The 20,232-nt window shown below is 31.2% G+C and overlaps 3 protein-coding genes and 1 pseudogene across 3 annotated transcripts; 2 read left to right on the forward strand and 2 right to left on the reverse strand.

Moving 5' to 3' along the window:
- Positions 1-1,137: 1,137 nt before the first annotated feature.
- On the forward strand, positions 1,138-2,660 carry LOC124914527 (DNA oxidative demethylase ALKBH2). Its single transcript, XM_047455101.1, has 4 exons — positions 1,138-1,352; positions 1,482-1,598; positions 1,690-1,879; positions 2,383-2,660. Exons 1-4 carry the CDS (start codon positions 1,143-1,145, stop codon positions 2,580-2,582), a joined length of 717 nt encoding a protein of 238 aa, XP_047311057.1. The 5' UTR covers positions 1,138-1,142; the 3' UTR covers positions 2,583-2,660.
- LOC124914526 lies at positions 2,575-5,261 on the reverse strand (annotated as a pseudogene).
- Positions 5,262-5,519: 258 nt separating this feature from the next.
- LOC124913793 (serine/threonine-protein kinase D6PK-like) lies at positions 5,520-8,374 on the reverse strand. Its single transcript, XM_047454207.1, has 3 exons — positions 8,023-8,374; positions 6,704-7,510; positions 5,520-6,613 (listed from the first exon to the last, which is right to left on the reverse strand). Exons 2-3 carry the CDS (start codon positions 7,369-7,371, stop codon positions 5,677-5,679), a joined length of 1,605 nt encoding a protein of 534 aa, XP_047310163.1. The 5' UTR covers positions 7,372-7,510; positions 8,023-8,374; the 3' UTR covers positions 5,520-5,676.
- A 6,503-nt stretch (positions 8,375-14,877) lies between these two features.
- LOC124913794 (oligopeptide transporter 1-like) lies at positions 14,878-17,509 on the forward strand. The gene is made up of 5 exons (XM_047454208.1): positions 14,878-14,977; positions 15,059-15,504; positions 15,585-16,255; positions 16,339-16,597; positions 16,664-17,509. The coding sequence occupies exons 1-5, from the start codon at positions 14,896-14,898 to the stop codon at positions 17,468-17,470; spliced, it is 2,265 nt and encodes a 754-aa protein (XP_047310164.1). The 5' UTR covers positions 14,878-14,895; the 3' UTR covers positions 17,471-17,509.
- The last annotated feature ends 2,723 nt before the right edge of the window (positions 17,510-20,232 follow it).

Below are 20,232 nucleotides of genomic sequence, written 5' to 3' on the forward strand. Positions count from 1 at the left end.
AAATTTATTTTTAACATTGTTTGGAAACATAATTAAACTTTGCATGCGAATAAAGAAACACTTAATTATGAAGTCATCTCCACCTTAGCTTCATCTCTCCCATGCATTAGGTTTGTTTGAAAACCCATATTAATGGAAAGTTAATAAAGAATTTGAGATTTTTAAACTCATGTTTTTTTTTAAATATTTAATTCAAATATTTATTTAGATATAATAATATTTTGAAATATATCTTAATTTTTTTCATAATTAATTAAATAATTTAATAACAAACAAAAAAATTATTTGTAATAGACATTTATTTTATATATTTTGATAATGAAATATTTTCAATATTTTTTTAATTCATGACTTGATCTTTTATTGTATTGATGTTAACTTGATTTGATTTTTTTTTTTTTTTAGTTTCATACATTTATTATAATTAATTGGAATTTTTTTATTTTAAAATTGATTTTTATCTAACATATTTAGTCAATAACTACACAATATTTAATTGGAAAAACATGCATCTCAATTTTATAATGTTAATATTAAAATTACATTCATATCAATATGACCAACACAATATAAATATTATAATCGTGTTATGTATATTAAATAATTACTTTAAAATGTAATTTAAAAAATAAAAAATATATATTTAAACTAAATTTTTATTTATAAAAATAAATTTATTTCATCCAATTCTACTATTAATACCGAACATAACTAAAAAATATCTAAAAATTATTTATTTAATTTCTGGTTCAACTCCAATCGCAACCTAAAAAAATGACACAATACAAATTTTTTAATATATTAGATTATATAAACAAACGGCCAATTTGATGAAATGGCCCCACTTAAGTGTCTAAATAAAAAATAACCCCGCTTAACATAGTTTACAATGATGATGTAAAAAGACCATTTCCCGCGATTAATTTATTGCTTGAAGACGATAAATGTTATTCACGCATTTTCATTTAAAACACATGAGTTCAAAAATGCATTTTAAATGAAACGCGTGAATAACATTACCCATAAATGGAAAATCAAGAAAATTATGAAAAATTGAATTAGCTTTTAAATGAATAAATTTTGATAAATTTATTAATTATAAGAGAGATTATTTATTTCTTAAAATCCTCTCTGAGAGGATTATGAATCTGGCATGCGAAGAAGCTGAGAACCCTAGACCTAATATGGAAGAGACGAAGAGACAAATTATTGATCTGGGAAATGGAAGCGAAGTTGTGTATATCCCGCGCTTTCTGTCGTCTGATGAGTCGTGGAATTTTTTCAATTACCTCAATAAGGAGATCCCATGGACAAGGCCTACCATTCGCGTCTTCGGCCGCTCATGTCTCCAGGTTTCTAATATTTCAGCTCCTTACATTGCCGATGAAAGATGACAAATTTCTTGATGCTATTCTTTTTGGAGTTATCGTTTGTTTGTTTCGAATTCGTTCTGTATCAGCACATGTCCTGTTATTTAACAGCCTAGGGACACATGTTATGTTGCAAGTCCTGGATTGCCGGAACTGACTTACAGTGGGTATAAGCCTCATGCTTACTCCTGGGATGATTTTCCACTTCTTCAGGATATTTTGGAAGCAGTAAGAGAACTTTATCTAAAAGGACTTTGTTCATCTTTCAATTTGTTGTCAGCATACATGAAAGTTTCTTCTTCTTTTTTGTTCATTGTAGGTCAACAAGGCTTTTCCTGATTGTAGTTATAATAGCCTACTGTTAAATAGATATAAAGGTGGAGAAGACTATGTTGGCTGGCATGCAGATGATGAGAAACTTTATGGTCCAACTCCAGAAATAGCATCTGTTTCCTTTGGATGTGATCGTGATTTCTTATTAAAGAAGAAACCTAGCAAAGCACCAAAAGGTATGTTTTTATTATTGCCCATGTGGAAATTTCTATATCCCTGTTGCTTCTGAAATTTACTAGATTGATAAGTAGAGAATACAAACTTCCACACTATACAGAACAGAGTATGAAGAGGAATTTAAGCTAGCCTATATTTGTTATACTAACTTTTAGTGTGTAGTATCTTCTATTCCCAGTTCAGTCCATAGCTCTTTTCTTACATCTTTTGACCTACTTGTGAGGTCAATGGAGAAAACTTCTGGATCCATATCTTGATGAAATACTTGACATAGAAATAGTGTTTTCGAAAGAATTGATTATATGTTTCTCATCTATATCCGGATCCAGGCCAGAAAATGTTTTCAAATTAACCAAATTTTGACATTGTGGGTCCGGTTGATAATTTAGACATATTTCCTTTTTGAAATGTGTCAAATAGGGGTCAAACCATTCATCTTTTGCTACACTACATTGACAATTTAGACATTTCTTCACTCTTGTTTTCATCTAAATTATGTCAGATAAGAGAGTTGAAGATGCGCCTCCTACAAAGCGGTTGAAGAAAAATGATCAGTCAAACCAACAATCGTTCATGTTAAAGCATGGTTCGCTGTTGCTGATGAGAGGCTATACCCAACGGGACTGGCTCCATTCAGTGCCTAAACGTGTAAAAGCTGGAACAACCCGTATTAATCTCACTTTCAGACGCGTAGTCAGATGAAACATTATTAGAACGATTAAAAAACTGATAATACAAATCATCTTAAGAAATACAGGCTGCTTAGTTTTGTTGATTACAAATCATTCACAACCCTTGTTCATACATATGTAGCTGCAGAAGAAGCTAAGAGGGCCAAGATTACAGACTTGCAGGTGACAGAGAAAGGCATTTTGCCATTATCCTTTCTGAAGAAGAGACCTTCATATACAGGCAGATTGATTAAGACGATCATCCCGCTAAGTAAAATCTGCACGCCCAATGGCTTAAACAATAATATGTTTAAACTCCATCCAAAACTGTAGAAGTTAAACATTGCGACTGTCGCTATAATGGTGAACATAGGTGAGGATGCTCCAAACTCCATCACCTCCTCCATGTACCTCTGGTTCACGTCATCCTCCGAAACCTTTGCTGTCACCACAAAACCCGAAGTTTTGATTCCCATTAGAGTCAGTAAACTGTCTATGAAACCGAAGAGAAACGATGTTGTCCTCCTAAATAACCACATCCTCTGTTCATTCCACCATCCTTGTAATGTCCCGCCACAAGAAAGAAACTCTCCTAAGCTGAGAATGTAACTCGACACGAACACATATGCAAACGGAATCACCCACTTGCTCGATATCTTACAATGATTCAAGTACTCCAAATTAGAGGATTCCATGGAGGAAAAAAAGAGAGGAAGAAAAGTGTACAGACCTCGGGAAACAGGGAGATGCGTTGGAGGAGGCAGAAAGCTGGAACTGTAACGTAGTACATTGTGGCGAGAGAATGGACTGCCCAAAGGTTATAGATTGAGTAATTTAACCTTAATTTGAAGGGAATTCTTCCACCATGTAGAAGAGGTGACAATTTGGATAGGAAGGTGAGAAGATGGCCTTCTGACCATCTCTTATGTTGTACGAGGGCCTGCAATAACGACGTATTAGCAGCTCCTAGGAATCCTTTTCTCGTCGTGGGATTGTAATATTTCGATTTCCATCCTTTAGATTGTATGTAAGCTCCTGTTACTACATCTTCTGCTGGGAATCCATACAACACTCCAATCTGCGACAAATATTCTTTGGTGAGAATCAACTTTGAAAATTTTAGTTTCTCAGAGAAGAGATGGAGAAAGACCTCTTTTCCCCATTGAGTATTTTCTTCATAGGTACAATTAGCAAGAACCTTGGATGTCTCTTCAAGAATGTTCATGCTCTGTTTTCCTTTTCTGTGATTTTGTGCTGCAAGAATGTTTACGGATTCTCTGTCCTCATATTTCAACCCACATAATGTATCCCTTCTATGGAAGCAACCACTGCCGATGTAGCAAGGTCCTCCATTCCCATCCATGGCTGCTAATTCAATCTTCAAGTAACTGATTAAGCCCATGAGCTAAAAGAAAATGTTGAAATTAAGTTCCATTTTTAGGGTTGCGATTACATACCTCCATGCTTAGTAAGAAACTTGTTGCGTAGAGGTCATTCTTTGTGAGGTTGAAGAAACCCTGAGGATATTGTACATAAGCTGTTTCTTTTCCTCTATCGTCCAAGAAAAAGCACAGCATGAATTGTTAGAGTACATATCGCAATCCACATTAAGAATAATGGAACCATTGCTTATGCATGAAGACACTCTTATCAGGGCATTCATTGCGCCAGCTTTGAAATTGTGGTGATATTTAGGGTTCTTCTCTCTTGCCAAGTAAACCAGAGTAGGCAGAGGTTGAGAATTGCCATCAATCAAAATCTGCAAAATGGTTGGATGATCATGGCGCGATTTGACCGTATCCCACTGACAAAACATGGTGTGCGGTAGGCGTGAATCATATGGGACCTCTCCATTTCTGCTTGCACTTTCAATCCGATCCTTCATTTCTTCGTATTCTTCCTGAAATAAATTGATTCATTGATTCATTTACATTATTACTACTTCAATTGAGTATATATATACTTGCCTTGATAAACTGGAAGCTTGAATCCATGATGGGATTGGAATTGTGAGGAGATGAGAAATAAGCTTCAGGGGATCTTGGTTCAACTTTGAACTTGTTGCAGAAGGGTATCCAATGTGTGGCGAACTTGGAGGCTTCCAAGAGAGCGTAAAACGTTAGCTCCGAGCAGGCATCGTCGGAGAGATAGACGTTGAGCTTTTCAGGCGGGTAATCGTATGCCATGACTGATAAGACTGTGTTGACCACCATTATCGGCGGCTCTATCTTCGGGTCTGCAGTGCATACGAATACATCCACTCCTGGCAAGTCCTTCTCATACCTGAATGAATGAATTAATCAAAACCCATCTTTGAGTAGCCGTAGCTGGACTAACTTCTAATGCAATTTAAACAAATGAAAAGAAGAAAGAAACCTCTGGGAGAGCCTGTCTTTGAAGGTTTGATTATAAACAGGGTTCCATCTAGAAAACTGTAATAGAAACCATGAGAAGACGAACCAGAGTTCAGCCATGGACAATCCAATCCAAGCCCATCTTCCATGATAAGATGCAGGGATCCGAGTCAGCCTGTAGACACAAATGGAGCATATAGCCATAAACACTGAAGCCGCAAAGATCTTGTATGCTGTTCTTCCCTTGGCCGGCCTGCTTTCAAACAGAGGACTGTATCTCTCTTTCTCCATCCTCTCCCTCTCTCCTCTTGACTAGAGATTGATTGGTCTTCTGAAGCAGCAGCAGCTCAAATGGAGCCAAAACGAAATGTTTTCAGATTCTTTGTTTCGTCGTTGCTAGGCCACAGAAATATAAATAATTTACATTTCTTTTATCTTATTACTTTATTCATATTTGAAATTTGTATAAAATGGGGCTCAAAGTCTTGTGTTGTTTTATGTTTTTTTTTAATCAAACATTTGAATGTAAGCAAACTGCCATAAGAATTCTAAGACTGACACTCAACGGTCGAGTATAGATGCTCTGATAAAGGGTTTGATGGAGTGAAAGAAAAGACAAAAGACACTAACAGTCCAAACATTCAAGTTTTCGCAGGCATCATTGTTACTAGAGAACATAATAATAAATATCAAGAAACGGAAAAACATCATCTAGACAAAAATGCTGACGAAATTAATAAAAATATACACAAATGAAATGCTTCTTCTTCCCTAGAAGAAATCAAACTCCAGATAGTTATCTCCATTCTTCTGAGCAGCAGCCGGAGCAGCAGAAGGAGGAGGAGCAGCAACCGCAACCACCACCATTGGTTTCTTTTCAACCGGAGCTGGCGCTTGAGCGTGACCCTGAGCCGGAGTAGGAGGAGCCGACAGTCGCTCAAAGTCGACTGGTTTTGGAATTTCAGGCGGAGTCGCACATCGAATCAGTGCCCAGTTAACACCTTCAAAGAAAGGATGCTGTTTAATCTCAGTAGCACCCTTTTTGTAAGCCAGTCTATTCTGTGGTTCCTTAACAAGCAAACCCCTAATAAGATCCCTTGCACCAAAACTCACAACTGGAGACTCCGGAAATCTGAGAGGCTGTCCAACCACGTTAAACAAAGTGGCGCGATTTCCAGATCCTTTGAAAGGTGTTTTACCAAAAAATAGTTCGTAAAGAAAGATCCCCAGAGTCCACCAATCAACAGCACTACCATGTCCCTCTCCTTTGATGATTTCAGGTGCCAAGTATTCATGGGTGCCAACAAACGACATAGATTTAGTACCCGTTGGCTCTGCAATCAGCTCGGGAAGTGGTGTCACCTGGTTTCCTATGTCGTTTTTTGCCTTTCGCTCCTTCTTAGACTTGCTGGAGAAGAACCGCGGAGAGAAACATGTCGTGGGAACCACACAAGACGGTTGGATACAAGACGGTTGAATGCAAGCAGGTTGAACACAATAACCGGAATTCTTTTGAAGAGAATTGGATTCAACAGAAGACATTTTCAGAAGCGTCGGGCTGACTGCACAACGGAGGGAAAGATCAAAATCCGATAGCATTATGTGACCATCCTCTCTCACGAGCACGTTTTCTGGCTTGAGATCGCGATAGACAATCCCCAGCATGTGTAGATACTCGAGTGCTAGGAGGATTTCCGCAACATAAAATCTGGAAGAACAAGAAAAGAAAACATTCTTAATTCTTAGTAATTCAAGATTCTACCGGGCATTAAATTGGCAATAAAATGAATCTTCTTACTTCACAGCTTGCTCGGTGAAGTGTTTCCCGGACTGCATTTGTCGGAGAGTGTGCAAATCTCCACCTGGGCAAAACTCCATTACAAGACAAGAGAACTTGTCTGATTCAAAATGAGTGTAAAGAGTTGGAAGGAAGGGATGATCCAACATCTGAAGAATCTCCCGTTCAGTCTGAGAACGGGAGAGTTTCTTTCGACTAGCTAGAGAAGCTTTATCCATAACTTTCATGGCGAAGTAACACTTAGCCCCACTCAACTCAGCTAGATAAACGCTTCCAATGTCACCACAACCCAATTTCTTCAAGAGCCTGAAATGGCTCAATCCCAAATTCCCATCTCTATTTCGAACCAATTGAATAGCTTCCCATCTCATATCATTAGCTTTATGTGGCTTGTTGATGCTGCTACTAAAGTTGCTACAAGTGCTTTCTTCGCTAGCATCTGTGCTAGTGCTTCCTCTACACATACTGCTCTTAGCACTCTCCACCAGATCCAGAAAGCTACGATCACTAGACTTCTTATTCCCACTCCCATCGCTTACTTTTCCATGTTGAGAAGATTTCCTTTCTGCATCACTACTATTCATATTCAAATCTGATAGTTTATCAGTAAGAGAACTAATAGGATGTTTCTTTTCAGAATCTGTTAATGATCCTTTACTCTCCTCCATATCTGCAGTTTTCTCTGGATAATAAGCAGATAAATTTACACTTAAATGAATAGTAGTAGTAGTAGAAGTAGTAGTAGTAGATTAAGCCATCATTTAAACCACGAACTTTTGACTCCACTGAGTTTCCTTTCCCCCAGTTCTGCGGATGGAGACAGAAAAGGAATCTTCGTCAATGATCTTTCAATACGTGGAAATACAATCAGAAAGATTAGGTGGGTTTATAACGTATTTTGATTATTCGAATACAAATCATGGTTATCACTTATCATCAATCAGTAAAGTAAAAGAAAGATAGATAGACAGAAACTGGAAGAAGGAAGGTCAGGTCAGATCAGATCAAACAACAGCAATACAAATACAAAGATTTCAATAGCAGACCATAAAGAAAAGAAAGGAAAAGAAAAGAAAAGCAAAAGCATATTTGTGTAAGAATGGAGAAATCAGTCACTTTAACTTTTATCAGTAAAACTAGTATATCAGAAAACCAAAGATCAAAAATTAAAGAAGGAAGTGGTAATGATTTTAGGTTTTGACTTATGGATCCAATTAATGTAATGAAACTCACTAGCAAAATGCAGTTTTCCCCTGAATTCGTTTTCAGATCTTGATCATCCAAACCCATAAGAAGAGATCGGAAATAAGAAAGAGTACCTTATTGTGTGGTTCTTCCTCCAGTAGGTGAATGATCAGAAATGAACTTGTGGGTTTTGCTCCGGCAACAAAATGGTTTCAAGGGTTGAGAAAGAAATGAAGAGGGGCATCTTCCTTAAGTGTGATAGATGTAGAGAGAGAGAGAGAGAGTAGTCAAAGCTAAATGGAAGAAGAAGATGGAAGCTTTTACCACTCTCTATCTATATATCTGATTCAGACTGAAACCCTTTATTTATTTTTTGGAATTGAAAGCAATAATTTACTATAATACTACTCATGTACTGTGTTTATCTTGTCCCAAAACTGATGGAGAAGAGAGAGAGAGGTACAAATCTACGAATCAGCCATTGCCATGCTGGCTGGCTGTAATTTGGAGAAGAAAGGCTGGGGCTACTGCCATCCCATCATATCTTCTTTACACTTATAAAGTGACTAATTAGCCCTTCAAATATTTTATAAACATTTTTCATGGGTCCTTCCTTGCTTTCTCATAATAAAGTTAATTTAATATCATTATTTTTATTAATTTATTAAAAAAAATCAGTTTGCTGTAAATATATATATATACATAGGTTTGGGGAGTGTATTGAATTGGGTTAGGTTGGCTAAGAAATGGAGTTGTATAATAATAATAATAATAATAATAATGTATAATATGAGTGGGGAAATGAATTATTTATTAAATGGGTTTAGAGACAGCTCAAATGTATAAAAATATATTGATAAAGAAAAGTGGGACCCAATGTCTTAAAAGAAGAGGCAACACAGCAAGCTCAGCTCCACAGAAAAAAAAAATAAAAGAAAAAAAGATAGATAAAATTATAAGATAGCATGCGGGAATATATATAAGGAAATTAAAGCTAACCTCTCTATAAAATAAAGTGAATCCCATTAGTACAATAGGGTTTAGGTATATTTGCTTCCTCTCTTTTGATACTGACAGCATATATATTTAATTAAGTAATAAAACACAATGAATAAATATCTTATAATAAAATTTTCATTTTATCAAAATAAAAATTAATCATGTTTGGTTATAAGATGTTAGATCACTTTTTTATAACTTTAGTTAAATATTTATTAAGAAAAAACACTTTTTCCATTTAAAAATTTACTTAATTTAGTCCTATTTTTCATATAAAATAAATATAATTTCACTTTTTTACACTCATAATTTTCAAAATTGATTATAACTGTGATTGAGACTATGGTGATGAGTGTGTCAAAATACTAATTTTAAATAATTTCAGTTTTATCATAAATTATTTAAAATATACTCAATAAAAATAAATAATCAAAAATATATATATATATATATATATATATATGATAAAAAAAGAGTTAGAACTACATAAATGATTTCTTTAACCCAAAAAGAGTAAAAAAAAAAAAGTCAAAACACTCTGGTAGTTATAATTTTTCTGTTTTATCTTTTATAGTCTACCTTCATGTAAGCTTATAATATTTATAGATAATGTTCTAAGATTGTCAAAATCGAAATAACGATGAGTTATAAACTCGTAAAATCTAAAATTTACTTTAAATCATAAGAATTTAATTTAAAAAAATAATATATATATATTATTATTATTTATTTATATAATTAAATATTTTATTTCTAACTAATTTTAAAATTTTATATATTTAAATATAAAATTAATTAAAAAATAATAATAAATAAATAACACTACGAAAAAAGTTATACTTACAAAATTAATTATATTAATTTATTTATTTAAAAAATAATAACTTTATTTTTTAAATATAATTTTTTTTAAACGTAAAATCGTATATAATTTTAAAACGAAATTATTTATAAACTCGTAAAATCGTAAAATCTTATTATCGTAAATTTAAAATTGTAAAAGTTCACCAATTTAAGAGTTTACTTAAAATCAGACTCGTTAACCTCATGTGAAATCGTAAAATCATAAGATTTTAAGAGTTAACTTGAGATTTTAACCACCTTGGTATGTTCATTATTTACTATCTTAATTTAAGATTGTTTTTAGTTCATATTTTTGTATACCTTATTTTCTTGATTTTTTTTATATGAAAAGTTTGTATAGTTGTATCTTGATATATATTTTTTTTAAGTTCAAATTTAATATCATGAAAATAATTCATTTTTATTATCCATTCATGATGTTCTGACCTTTCCTCACAATATATTAGTTATTGACAATAATTTATAAAAAGAGAAAATAATTAGAAATGGTAAAAATAATAAAGTAATATTAAATCTCGTATTTTGATAATAGATCACGCTCTTTCTCTTGGAGAATGGGGGAAATGTGTTTGGTTTATGTGATTTTGAAACAATAAAAAAAAGTAAGATCTGGTTAATCTTGATTTATTTACTACTAATTAATTAAATATTTAGTTTAAGTTAATTACTAGTGGGGTGGGGACCTTGCCTACCACATTATCGGGTGTCGCACGATTCCTCATAGGGTGGTGGTGCCTTTTTTATACACTTCACAAATAAAGTATTCAGATCAACCAACCTTAATTATCACTTTTAGGCTCATTCATCAATTCAATAGTTATAAAATACCCTATTTGCCCATAAACAATCAAATCTAATCAAAATAAAAATATTAACAGGTTGGCTAATTTTAAGGATTTATTTCAGAGTTTTTAAATTTACAAAAATGTAAAACTAGTCAATTTTGCAAAAAGATCTATTTTATATTGTTAGTTAAAACAATGAAACAAATGATATAATGAACAACAAACCATGCTATAAAGTATAAACACACAAATTTAAGAAAGGTAATAATGGCACATGCATAAAAAGAAATGAGAGCTCCAAATCAATTAAATACTATATATATATATATACACCTTAAGGAGTAATTGTGAAAATTAAAACAAAGTTCATGGGGATAAATTAAATACCAAGTATTCATAGATTTTGTGTTATTATATATGTTTCTTCTTTATCAATTGTTCTCATTAAATAATTTATTAAGATAATTTTCATTTCACTTCAATATGATTTAAATGATTTAAATGATTTGTTATTGTAAGAACTTGAAAATTTTACAGGATTCATAAAAATTATCTGAATATTCAAAAAGGTTATTTTTCTTTTTACTAATCTAGGTACATGTATATTTCCACATGCATGCATTGTGCAAATCCATTTTTCTTGCATAATGTGTTTTTTCTTTTGTCCAGACACAAAATAATATTCTATTTATTTATTAATTGACCAAACCCTATATGAAAATAAAAATATTAAATATCAAATTGATCATGTCTCAAACTTGAACAATAAAAACAAACTTAAGAAGAAAAATGTCAATTAAATGTCTTTTTGTCGTCGTAATCGAAAAATTCAACAGTGTAGGACTGGACAATAAACGACAATGCAATTTGAAAAAAAATAAATTAAACCTATTGTAAGTATTATAGATTTATGTAGACAAGACATACAAATTACAATATGAATGAAACAAACCAACAGCTACATCCAACGGCTCTATTTATAATAATAATAATTATTATGAATTCTTTTTTGAAGAAAATTAATATTGAGCTTAATTGTTGATTTTTTATAATAAACAACGTTATGTTATGTCATATGTTTAATAATTTGATATAGATGCATTAAAATAATATGATTTTTAAGATATATTTTGATTAGAAAAGAGATTTAAGATATAAAAAACAATAATTGAATTGATTTGAAAGGCCCCTCTTAAAAGGGTCCAACTCCAACACCTTTTTTTAAACCTATTACACTATGATATTATACACCAGACACTATATATCTTATCCACATTAATTAATTAAATATATATTATATGTTACATGCATTTGGACATCAAGAAAATAGTTGGATTTGTCGTTTTTTGTTTTTTCAGTATATTAATTAGCTATATTCGTGGCTTAATTACATCTTCTCATTTATGTCCATGTTTAATTTGTGATTTTTTTTATTTCTAGATTTTTATGATATAAGATTTACTTACTTTTTATTTTAATTGTTATCTGTAACCAACAAATACAGTTAAATCTTTGTAAGTTTTTATTATTTTATAATTTTAAAGTAAATAGATAAATTTTTACTATTTCAAACTTTAAGAGTTTATAAATTATTTAGATTTTAAGATTTTAAACTATTTATAAAATAAAATTTTAAAAATAACTAAAATATTCTTATGTGCAATTTAAAAAAATAAAAATATATATATATAATTAAGAAAAAAAAGAAAGGGCTTTCAAGTAGGTCCTAGTGTTTGTGATCCTAACACAGCTCATGAAGCAATTGGAGGATAGTGAAGGACAGCTGTTATACCCATAATTGGGCCTAAATATGGCCCTTCTATAATGGGCTTAAGAAATTGGCCTAAATTTTCATCACCATATTTCATTGACACATTTAACTATGAAGATCATGCTAAAAGTTTTTAATTATACACTTTGTCATAAATTCATAATTTATTTAGAAAAAAATTAAGTGTGAAAAATATTTTTAAAAGATTAAATATCATAAATTATTACATTAAAAATATAATTTAAACTTTAAATATAACTAGCATAGCATCTAGTCCGTGCATTTACACGAGTAATGATATAAAAAATCGTAAAAAAAAATTACGGTAAAAATATTATAGCATTTTTTATTTTATTTTTAACTATTTTAAATTTATGAACTTGTCAACCCACAATCCGACCCAAATATCCATTTACTCTCATATATATATATATATATATTCAAATTAACCATAACTCTCACCCGACAATCCATATATTTATTGTTTTATAAAAAAAAAACAATAAAAATGAGTAAAATAATTAAAAACACACTCAGAATAAAAGAAAAAATAACAAGAATAACTCAAAAAACAATACCAAGAAATACAAAAATTATTGAACATTTGACCTAATATAAGCTCTAATTAGTTATTTTAAATTCTATAGCTGTTTTAAATGTTGACATCTTGAATCTATTTGTAAGGTACGTATTATTTTGTTAATTAAACTAGCTGTTAAGAGTCATTTTCTAAAGTTTATTACTAAAATTAAGATAACATCAAAGCAAGAAAAAAATAATTCCATTGGTAATCACGTACGAATTTGTATTTATATGAAAATGAATGAATGAGTAAATGAATGTGATACAAAACGACATCATCAACCTTGATTAAGGCAAGTTGGCAAATAAAGTGGACGTGTAACTATCTACCTATATATGTAAAAGTGCTTAATAATTGGGTTTCATACATCTTCTCTAAAACAATATAACTAGTTGTGTCTAAAATTATTATTAATACAAAATCCCATTTTAATTAGTTATTAACTTTGCCTTTTTGAAAAGACTAACAAAATACTTGGTTTAAAATAACAGAGTACTGAAAATTCATAAGGATGAAATGATTTGTTAAGCTAGTCTTTCATATCACTAATTTATTAAATTAAAAATATTTTTTTAAATAGTTTAACATAATTAAAAATGAACATCCATTTCAACTTAGTTAAATGTAAAATATTTCAATCTCTGAATCAAACTCTTCTCATTTTAACTATATTAACAAACTAATTATCTTTTTTTACCCAGTTTCACTTATCAAACTTTGTTTTATTCAATTTGTTAACTAAAACATGCAATTTTATTTTAATAAAAAAATAAAAATTTAAATATACAAAGATGTTACAATAATTTAACCAATTAAAAAATATTTTTTTTAGAATAAAAAACCCAACAAATATCCCAAACAATTCAGCATTAAACAAGATCTAAGTATAAATTAATTTGTTTATTGCTGGATGAAAATAAGGGTTTTTTAATCAAGAAAACGATAAAGAAAGGAATCTAGCTAAATGTAAGGATGATTTTTTTTTTGTTTTCACATGGACTACCAATTTATGAACCACATTTCCAAGATTCATTTCAACATATTGGACGTTCCCGTGACAATCCCGAAGAGGAAATATAAAACTAGGATTATATATAATATATGATCATGTTAATTATAATCAGAATATATAATATGAATGAGAAATGATAACAAAAACAATAATATATATTCACTATTATAATTAAAAAAAAACTCATTTAAATTTGTATATACTTGTACAATTAATAATTTCTTTTAAAATTTATATATATTTTAATTAAATATTTATTTTGTCTCTCTTCTTTTTATTTTTGTTAATTAATTAATTAATCTCTTTTACTTTTTGTTTTATTAATTAATTAATTTCTCTCTATTTATTTATCTTTTCACGAGTCTATTCATACGTTAGTATTTGATATTTAATTATTTTAATTTTATTTTTTTCTCTTATTTTTGCATTAATTCTATATAAAATTGATTATTTTAAAACTGTTTGATTTACTTAAAGAACTAATACAATGACTCATTCCTTCAACAACGATAAAAGACTACTGAATTTAGATAATAATATATGTTAATTCATCCAACACTAAAGAGTAATAATTAGATTATAAAAATAAACCTGAATAAAAAAATTAAATAAAAAGACTATTAATTTTAATTTTATTATTAAAAAAAATAAAAATTCACAAAATATTATAAAGAAAGAAAAAGATAAAAGTAGATAAATAAATTAATTAATAAGAGATAAATTGATTAATTAATTAATAAAAATAAGAAAAGAAACGAAAGAAACAAATATTTAATTAATAAATATATAAATTTTAAAAAAAAAATAACTCCATTTAATATTAAAGTAAATGGAGATTAAATTAATCAAATTTTAATAATACATATGTTTAATAAACTTTAAACTTTTATTAGTTGTAGTAATGAGTTTTTTTTTCTATATAATAAATAACATTTCTCTCTATCTCTTTGTATTATTACCAACCTGTGAAAAATGGAGGGATCCGAGGTTGAAATGAATTCCACGACATCGTTCTTGCAGTCGAAGAAGCTTGATCCAGAAGCACCTCCATCATATGTCCCAAGTACTGAATTAGGTACGTAACTAGTGTTCCTTAAAACAAACAAACAAACAAAATTTTGATTTTTTTATAATAAAATTGTGAATTTGTTTTCAGAAGTCGAAGAAGTGAACGATTCTCCGATCGAGCAAGTCCGGCTAACAGTTTCCATAGAAGATAATCCGAAGCTTCCATGCTTGACATTCCGAACTTGGGTCTTGGGCATAACTTGTTGTGCCTTATTATCTTTCCTTAACCAATTCTTTGGTTATCGCCAAAATGCTCTTGTCGTTTCATCCGTCTCTGCTCAGATTGTGGTTTTACCCATCGGCCGTCTCATGGCAACCTACCTCCCCAAGAAGGCGGTTCGTCTTCCAGGCACAAAATGGTCTTTCTCCATGAATCCAGGTCCTTTCAACCTCAAAGAACATGTCCTCATCACCATCTTCGCCAATTCGGGTTCCAGTTCAGTTTACGCAGTGGACATACTCACAATTATCAAGGCCTTTTATTACAGACCAATCCATCCATTAGCTGCCATGCTTTTAACACTATCAACCCAAGTAATTTTATTTCATTTTTTTTAAAAAAAAAGGAAAAGAAGAAGAAGGTAACTTTATTACATTCTTCTGTTAATTTGCAGATGCTTGGTTATGGCTGGGCAGGAATTTTCAGGAAGTTTTTGGTTGATTCACCTTACATGTGGTGGCCTGCCAATCTAGTTCAAGTCTCACTATTCAGGGCTCTGCATGAACATGAAAAAAGACCTAAACGTGGTTTAACAAGGCTACAATTCTTCCTTTTAGTCCTAGTATCAAGTTTCGCATACTATATAGTCCCCAATTATCTATTCCCTTCTATTACTGCCCTCTCCTTCGTTTGTTGGATATGGAAGGACTCTGTCACGGCCCAACAAATCGGTTCGGGACTTAAAGGTCTTGGAGTGGGTGCATTCGCCATCGATTGGTCCACGGTTGCTGGTTTTCTTGGAAGCCCTTTAGCCACCCCGGGATTCGCCATAATCAACATATTGGTGGGCTATGTTGGGGTTGTTTACGTATTAATTCCTATCGCTTATTGGACAAACATGTTTCAAGCAAAGAAATATCCCCTGTTCTCGTCGCATGTTTTCGATGATCAAGGGTTGCCTTACAACGTCTCAATTGTATTGAACCAAACGTTGTTTGAGTTCGACTTGGAAGGATACAATGGTTATAGTAGGGTTAACCTTAGCATCTTCTTCGCTTTCCTTTACGGGTTAAGTTTCGCAACTTTGGCCGCCACCGTATCTCATGTCCTCCTTTTTCACGGCAGGTATATTAATATAAATATAATTACACCTTCTTTATCTAAGTATGGATTGTTTTTGGAATGACTAACAAAATTTGACGAATCAGGAGTATTTGGCAACAATCGAAGGCGTCGTTTGAGGACAAATTCGGGGATGTTCATACGAGAATAATGAGAAAGAACTATGACCCGGTTCCTCAATGGTGGTTCTACTCATTGATGGTATTGGTAACAGGTCTAGCCATGTTGGCTTGTGAAGGGTTCGGGAGGCAGTTACAGTTACCTTATTGGGGAGTCATCTTGGCAATGTCTTTAGCTTTCCTCTTCACTCTTCCTGTTGGTGTCATTACAGCCACCACTAACCAGGTTCATTAATTTCCTTTTTGTTCTTATAAAATTACTTCACTTATAATCTTATATAAATATTTGCAGCAACCCGGATTAAATGTCATAACCGAGCTTATAATAGGATACATTTACCCCGGGAAGCCTCTGGCCAATGTCGCGTTTAAAACATACGGTTACATAAGCATGTCGCAAGCGATCATGTTTCTGTCTGATTTCAAATTGGGACATTACATGAAAATCCCTCCCAAATCCATGTTCGTGGTTCAGTTGGTGGGGACAGTTGTGGCATCTTCAGTCTACTTTGGAACAGCCTGGTGGCTACTAACGACGGTTGATTACATCTGTCATCCAGAAAGTTTACCGGAGGGCAGTCCGTGGACATGCCCCGGCGACGATGTATTCTACAACGCATCCGTGATATGGGGAGTTGTGTCTCCACTCAGAATGTTCGGTCGGCTGGGGAACTACATGGCGATGAATTACTTCTTCTTAATTGGAGCCCTGGCCCCTGTTCCTGTTTGGATTCTGTCGAGAATATACCCGGAGAAGAAATGGATCAGGCTGATTAACATGCCGGTTATACTGGGTGGCGCCGGAGCTATGCCGCCGGCAAGGGCGGTGAATTATAATTGCTGGCTTGCGGTTGGTATATTGTTTAACTTGGTGGTGTATAGGAAATATAAAGGGTGGTGGGCGAGACATAATTATGTGTTGTCTGCGGGTTTGGACGCTGGAGTGGCGTTTATGGCGATATTGAGTTATTTTGCGTTACAGTTTAGGAATATTAATGGGATTGGATGGTGGGGATTGGAATTGGATGATCATTGTGATTTGGGAGGATGTCCTACTGCTCCTGGTATTAAGGTTGATAATTGTCCTGTCTTCAATTGAAAACATCTAAGATTGGGTTCAGGTTTTCATTTTTCATCAAGTTCGTTAAATAATTTTACCTGTTCCTAAATGTATGTAAAAATTAATTGAAGTTGGTTTTTATTTATTTTTATCAGTTCATTAAATAATATAATTATTTCTAAATTTTACTTAAAAAATAAAAATTAACAATAATTTTCAAAATTTCTAAGACTAACACTAATAAAAGTAATCATAATATATATATACATATATAAAACTATTAAGAGAATGGAATATTTGTTACAATTTAAAAAAATATATATTAAGATGATAAATTTTAGAGGTCATTCCAACCATTCATTTGAGTGACAAGTGGTCCGGTTCAGATTGCGATTTATCAATAATAATTGGTATTGACTTTGAGCTTGAGGTTAGATATTTTTATATTAAAAAGATTTAAAAAATATTAATATAGGATGATAAAATAAAAATTAATAATTAAAATTTTATTATTTTTATTAATGAATTAAGTGATAAAATGAACCATAAAATAATATTTTTTAGATTAAAATATGCTCATATGATTTTGCAACTAAAATTACCAAATATATAAATAATAATTATCAAATTAATTGTAATTCAAACAAATATTAAAATTTATTAGCACTTAGTCATACTTTTTTTCGGTTTTAAAAAAAGTTGAAAGCATTAAAAAGTTTTTTATTCTAGCATTAGATATGTCTTTTATTTTTCAATTTTAGTTGTTATATTTTCCAATGTTATATATTGTTTAGTTTAGATTTTTCGTCTCGAATTTTGTTATTTAATCGTGGATGGTGTATTATTTGTTCTTCAACCAAGATAGGTTGACAAAAGATGATTAATTTTGAACATCAATACATTTTGTCAATCTTATTTCTTCTATTTGAATCGAAACAGAATTTGAAAAAAATTTGTCTAATTTATTAAGATTAATTTGAAGACATACACCGAATAATAATAAAATATCTCGAAGATATTTAAAATTCTTATAAGTAACCTGAACCATGTAGATCGCGTCATCAACGAAAACAAAATGTGATATGACGAAAGAATATATTTTTGACCCACAACTTACTCCACGGATGAGTCCCGAAAGGGACGGATCTAGGATTTCAAACTGGGGTGGGTTTGAAAAAAATTTAAGGTGAGTTTAAAATAATAACGATTTTTTTTTGAAAAAAACAAGTATATAAAAGTAATTTTACAATTTTTTTAATAATTAGATAAAAAAACAATGAATTATATTAATTTTTTTTTAAGAAATTAAGGGTAATGTCATATTTTACCGAAAAAAAATAAATTAGCCCACCCAAGCCCTACATATATTCGTCCCTGAGTCCCGAGTTTTCTGAAAAAACCATAATTTTTTTGAGAGATTTCATAACAACGATGAACAAATGGATCACCCATGTCTGATCCCTCTAAGCTCTTAAAAAAATTCATGAGTACTTCGATTAACAATAACAGAAAACTTAACATTCGAGAGGCAAAATCTATTTCAACCAATCTATTTCACATCCATTAACATTTTGTCCATTACATCAAATAAAACCCCCAAATTGATACGATCATAAGCTTTTTCGATGTATAATTTGACAAAAACATATTTTTCACCTATTGAATTAGTTGAGTCAATATACTCATTGACTATTAATACGGTATCATAGATTTGACGATATTTGATGAATGTCATCTGATTATTAGATATGACCGTCTTTAACACCTTTCGCAGCATGTTGACCAAACATTTTACGATAATCTTATAAAATAACGAAACGAGACTGATATGCATAAAATTCTTCACATCAATAGTTCATAAAGTTTTAAGAACGAGACATATCACAGTAGAGTTCCAACTTTTATCAAAATGAAAATCAATAAAAATGATCAATTATTTTCATAATTTCATTTTCATAATTTCAGTTCTCTTTATTGAAAATAATAGAAAAGATATTATTTTAAATATCATTTAAAATATTACACAAATGTTCATTAAATTTACTCTATTTCAACCCTCGTTATTTAAAACCTCAAATTGAATTCGTCATTGTTTTTACAAATTGGTTTTGTATTATTATTATTTTTTTTAGATATATTTAATTTAAGTTAGACAAGAAAGTGTCATAGTCAAATTAAAAAAGACAGGTTAATTATATTTAAATGTATTCAGATCAAGGAAGTTTTTATTTTTCAATATACAATTGAATGTACGCCACATTATTTGGGAAATTTGACTAAATAACCTCAAAGATGAGGTTATTTGAGCTGGTGGTAAGTTATTAATTAAATTGCGCTCGTGGTCTTTTTATTTTTTTTTTGACAAAATTGCCCTTGTAGCGAAACGCTAAGGGACTTAGCGTTTCGCTAAGTGGATTAGGTTTAGTATAAATACTTAATTTTTTTCATTTCCTTCATTTTCTTTCTCTCTCTTCGCTCTCTTCTCTTGTTCTTTCTTTGACGGCGGCGACGGAGGCGACGGATGCGGCGGCTATGTCGACGGAGGCGACATAACTTACATGATCTTGATTTCAAACCCTAACTTAAATCGATTTATGTTTTTATTTACACGATCTTAATTTCAAACCCTAACCCTAAACTTATTTTTGCATGCAGGTGAAGGATTCTAAAGATTTGAAGGTCGAAGAACAAAGGAGAAGAAGATCTTCATTTCAAACCTTAATCTAATTTGATTTAAGTTCATGTTTTCATTATCTTATCTTCATTTCAAACCCTTCGATTTAACCTATTCTTATTTGGTT

The sequence above is a fragment of the Impatiens glandulifera genome, chromosome 9 (assembly GCF_907164915.1).
Source record: "Impatiens glandulifera chromosome 9, dImpGla2.1, whole genome shotgun sequence".
NCBI lineage: Eukaryota > Viridiplantae > Streptophyta > Magnoliopsida > Ericales > Balsaminaceae > Impatiens > Impatiens glandulifera.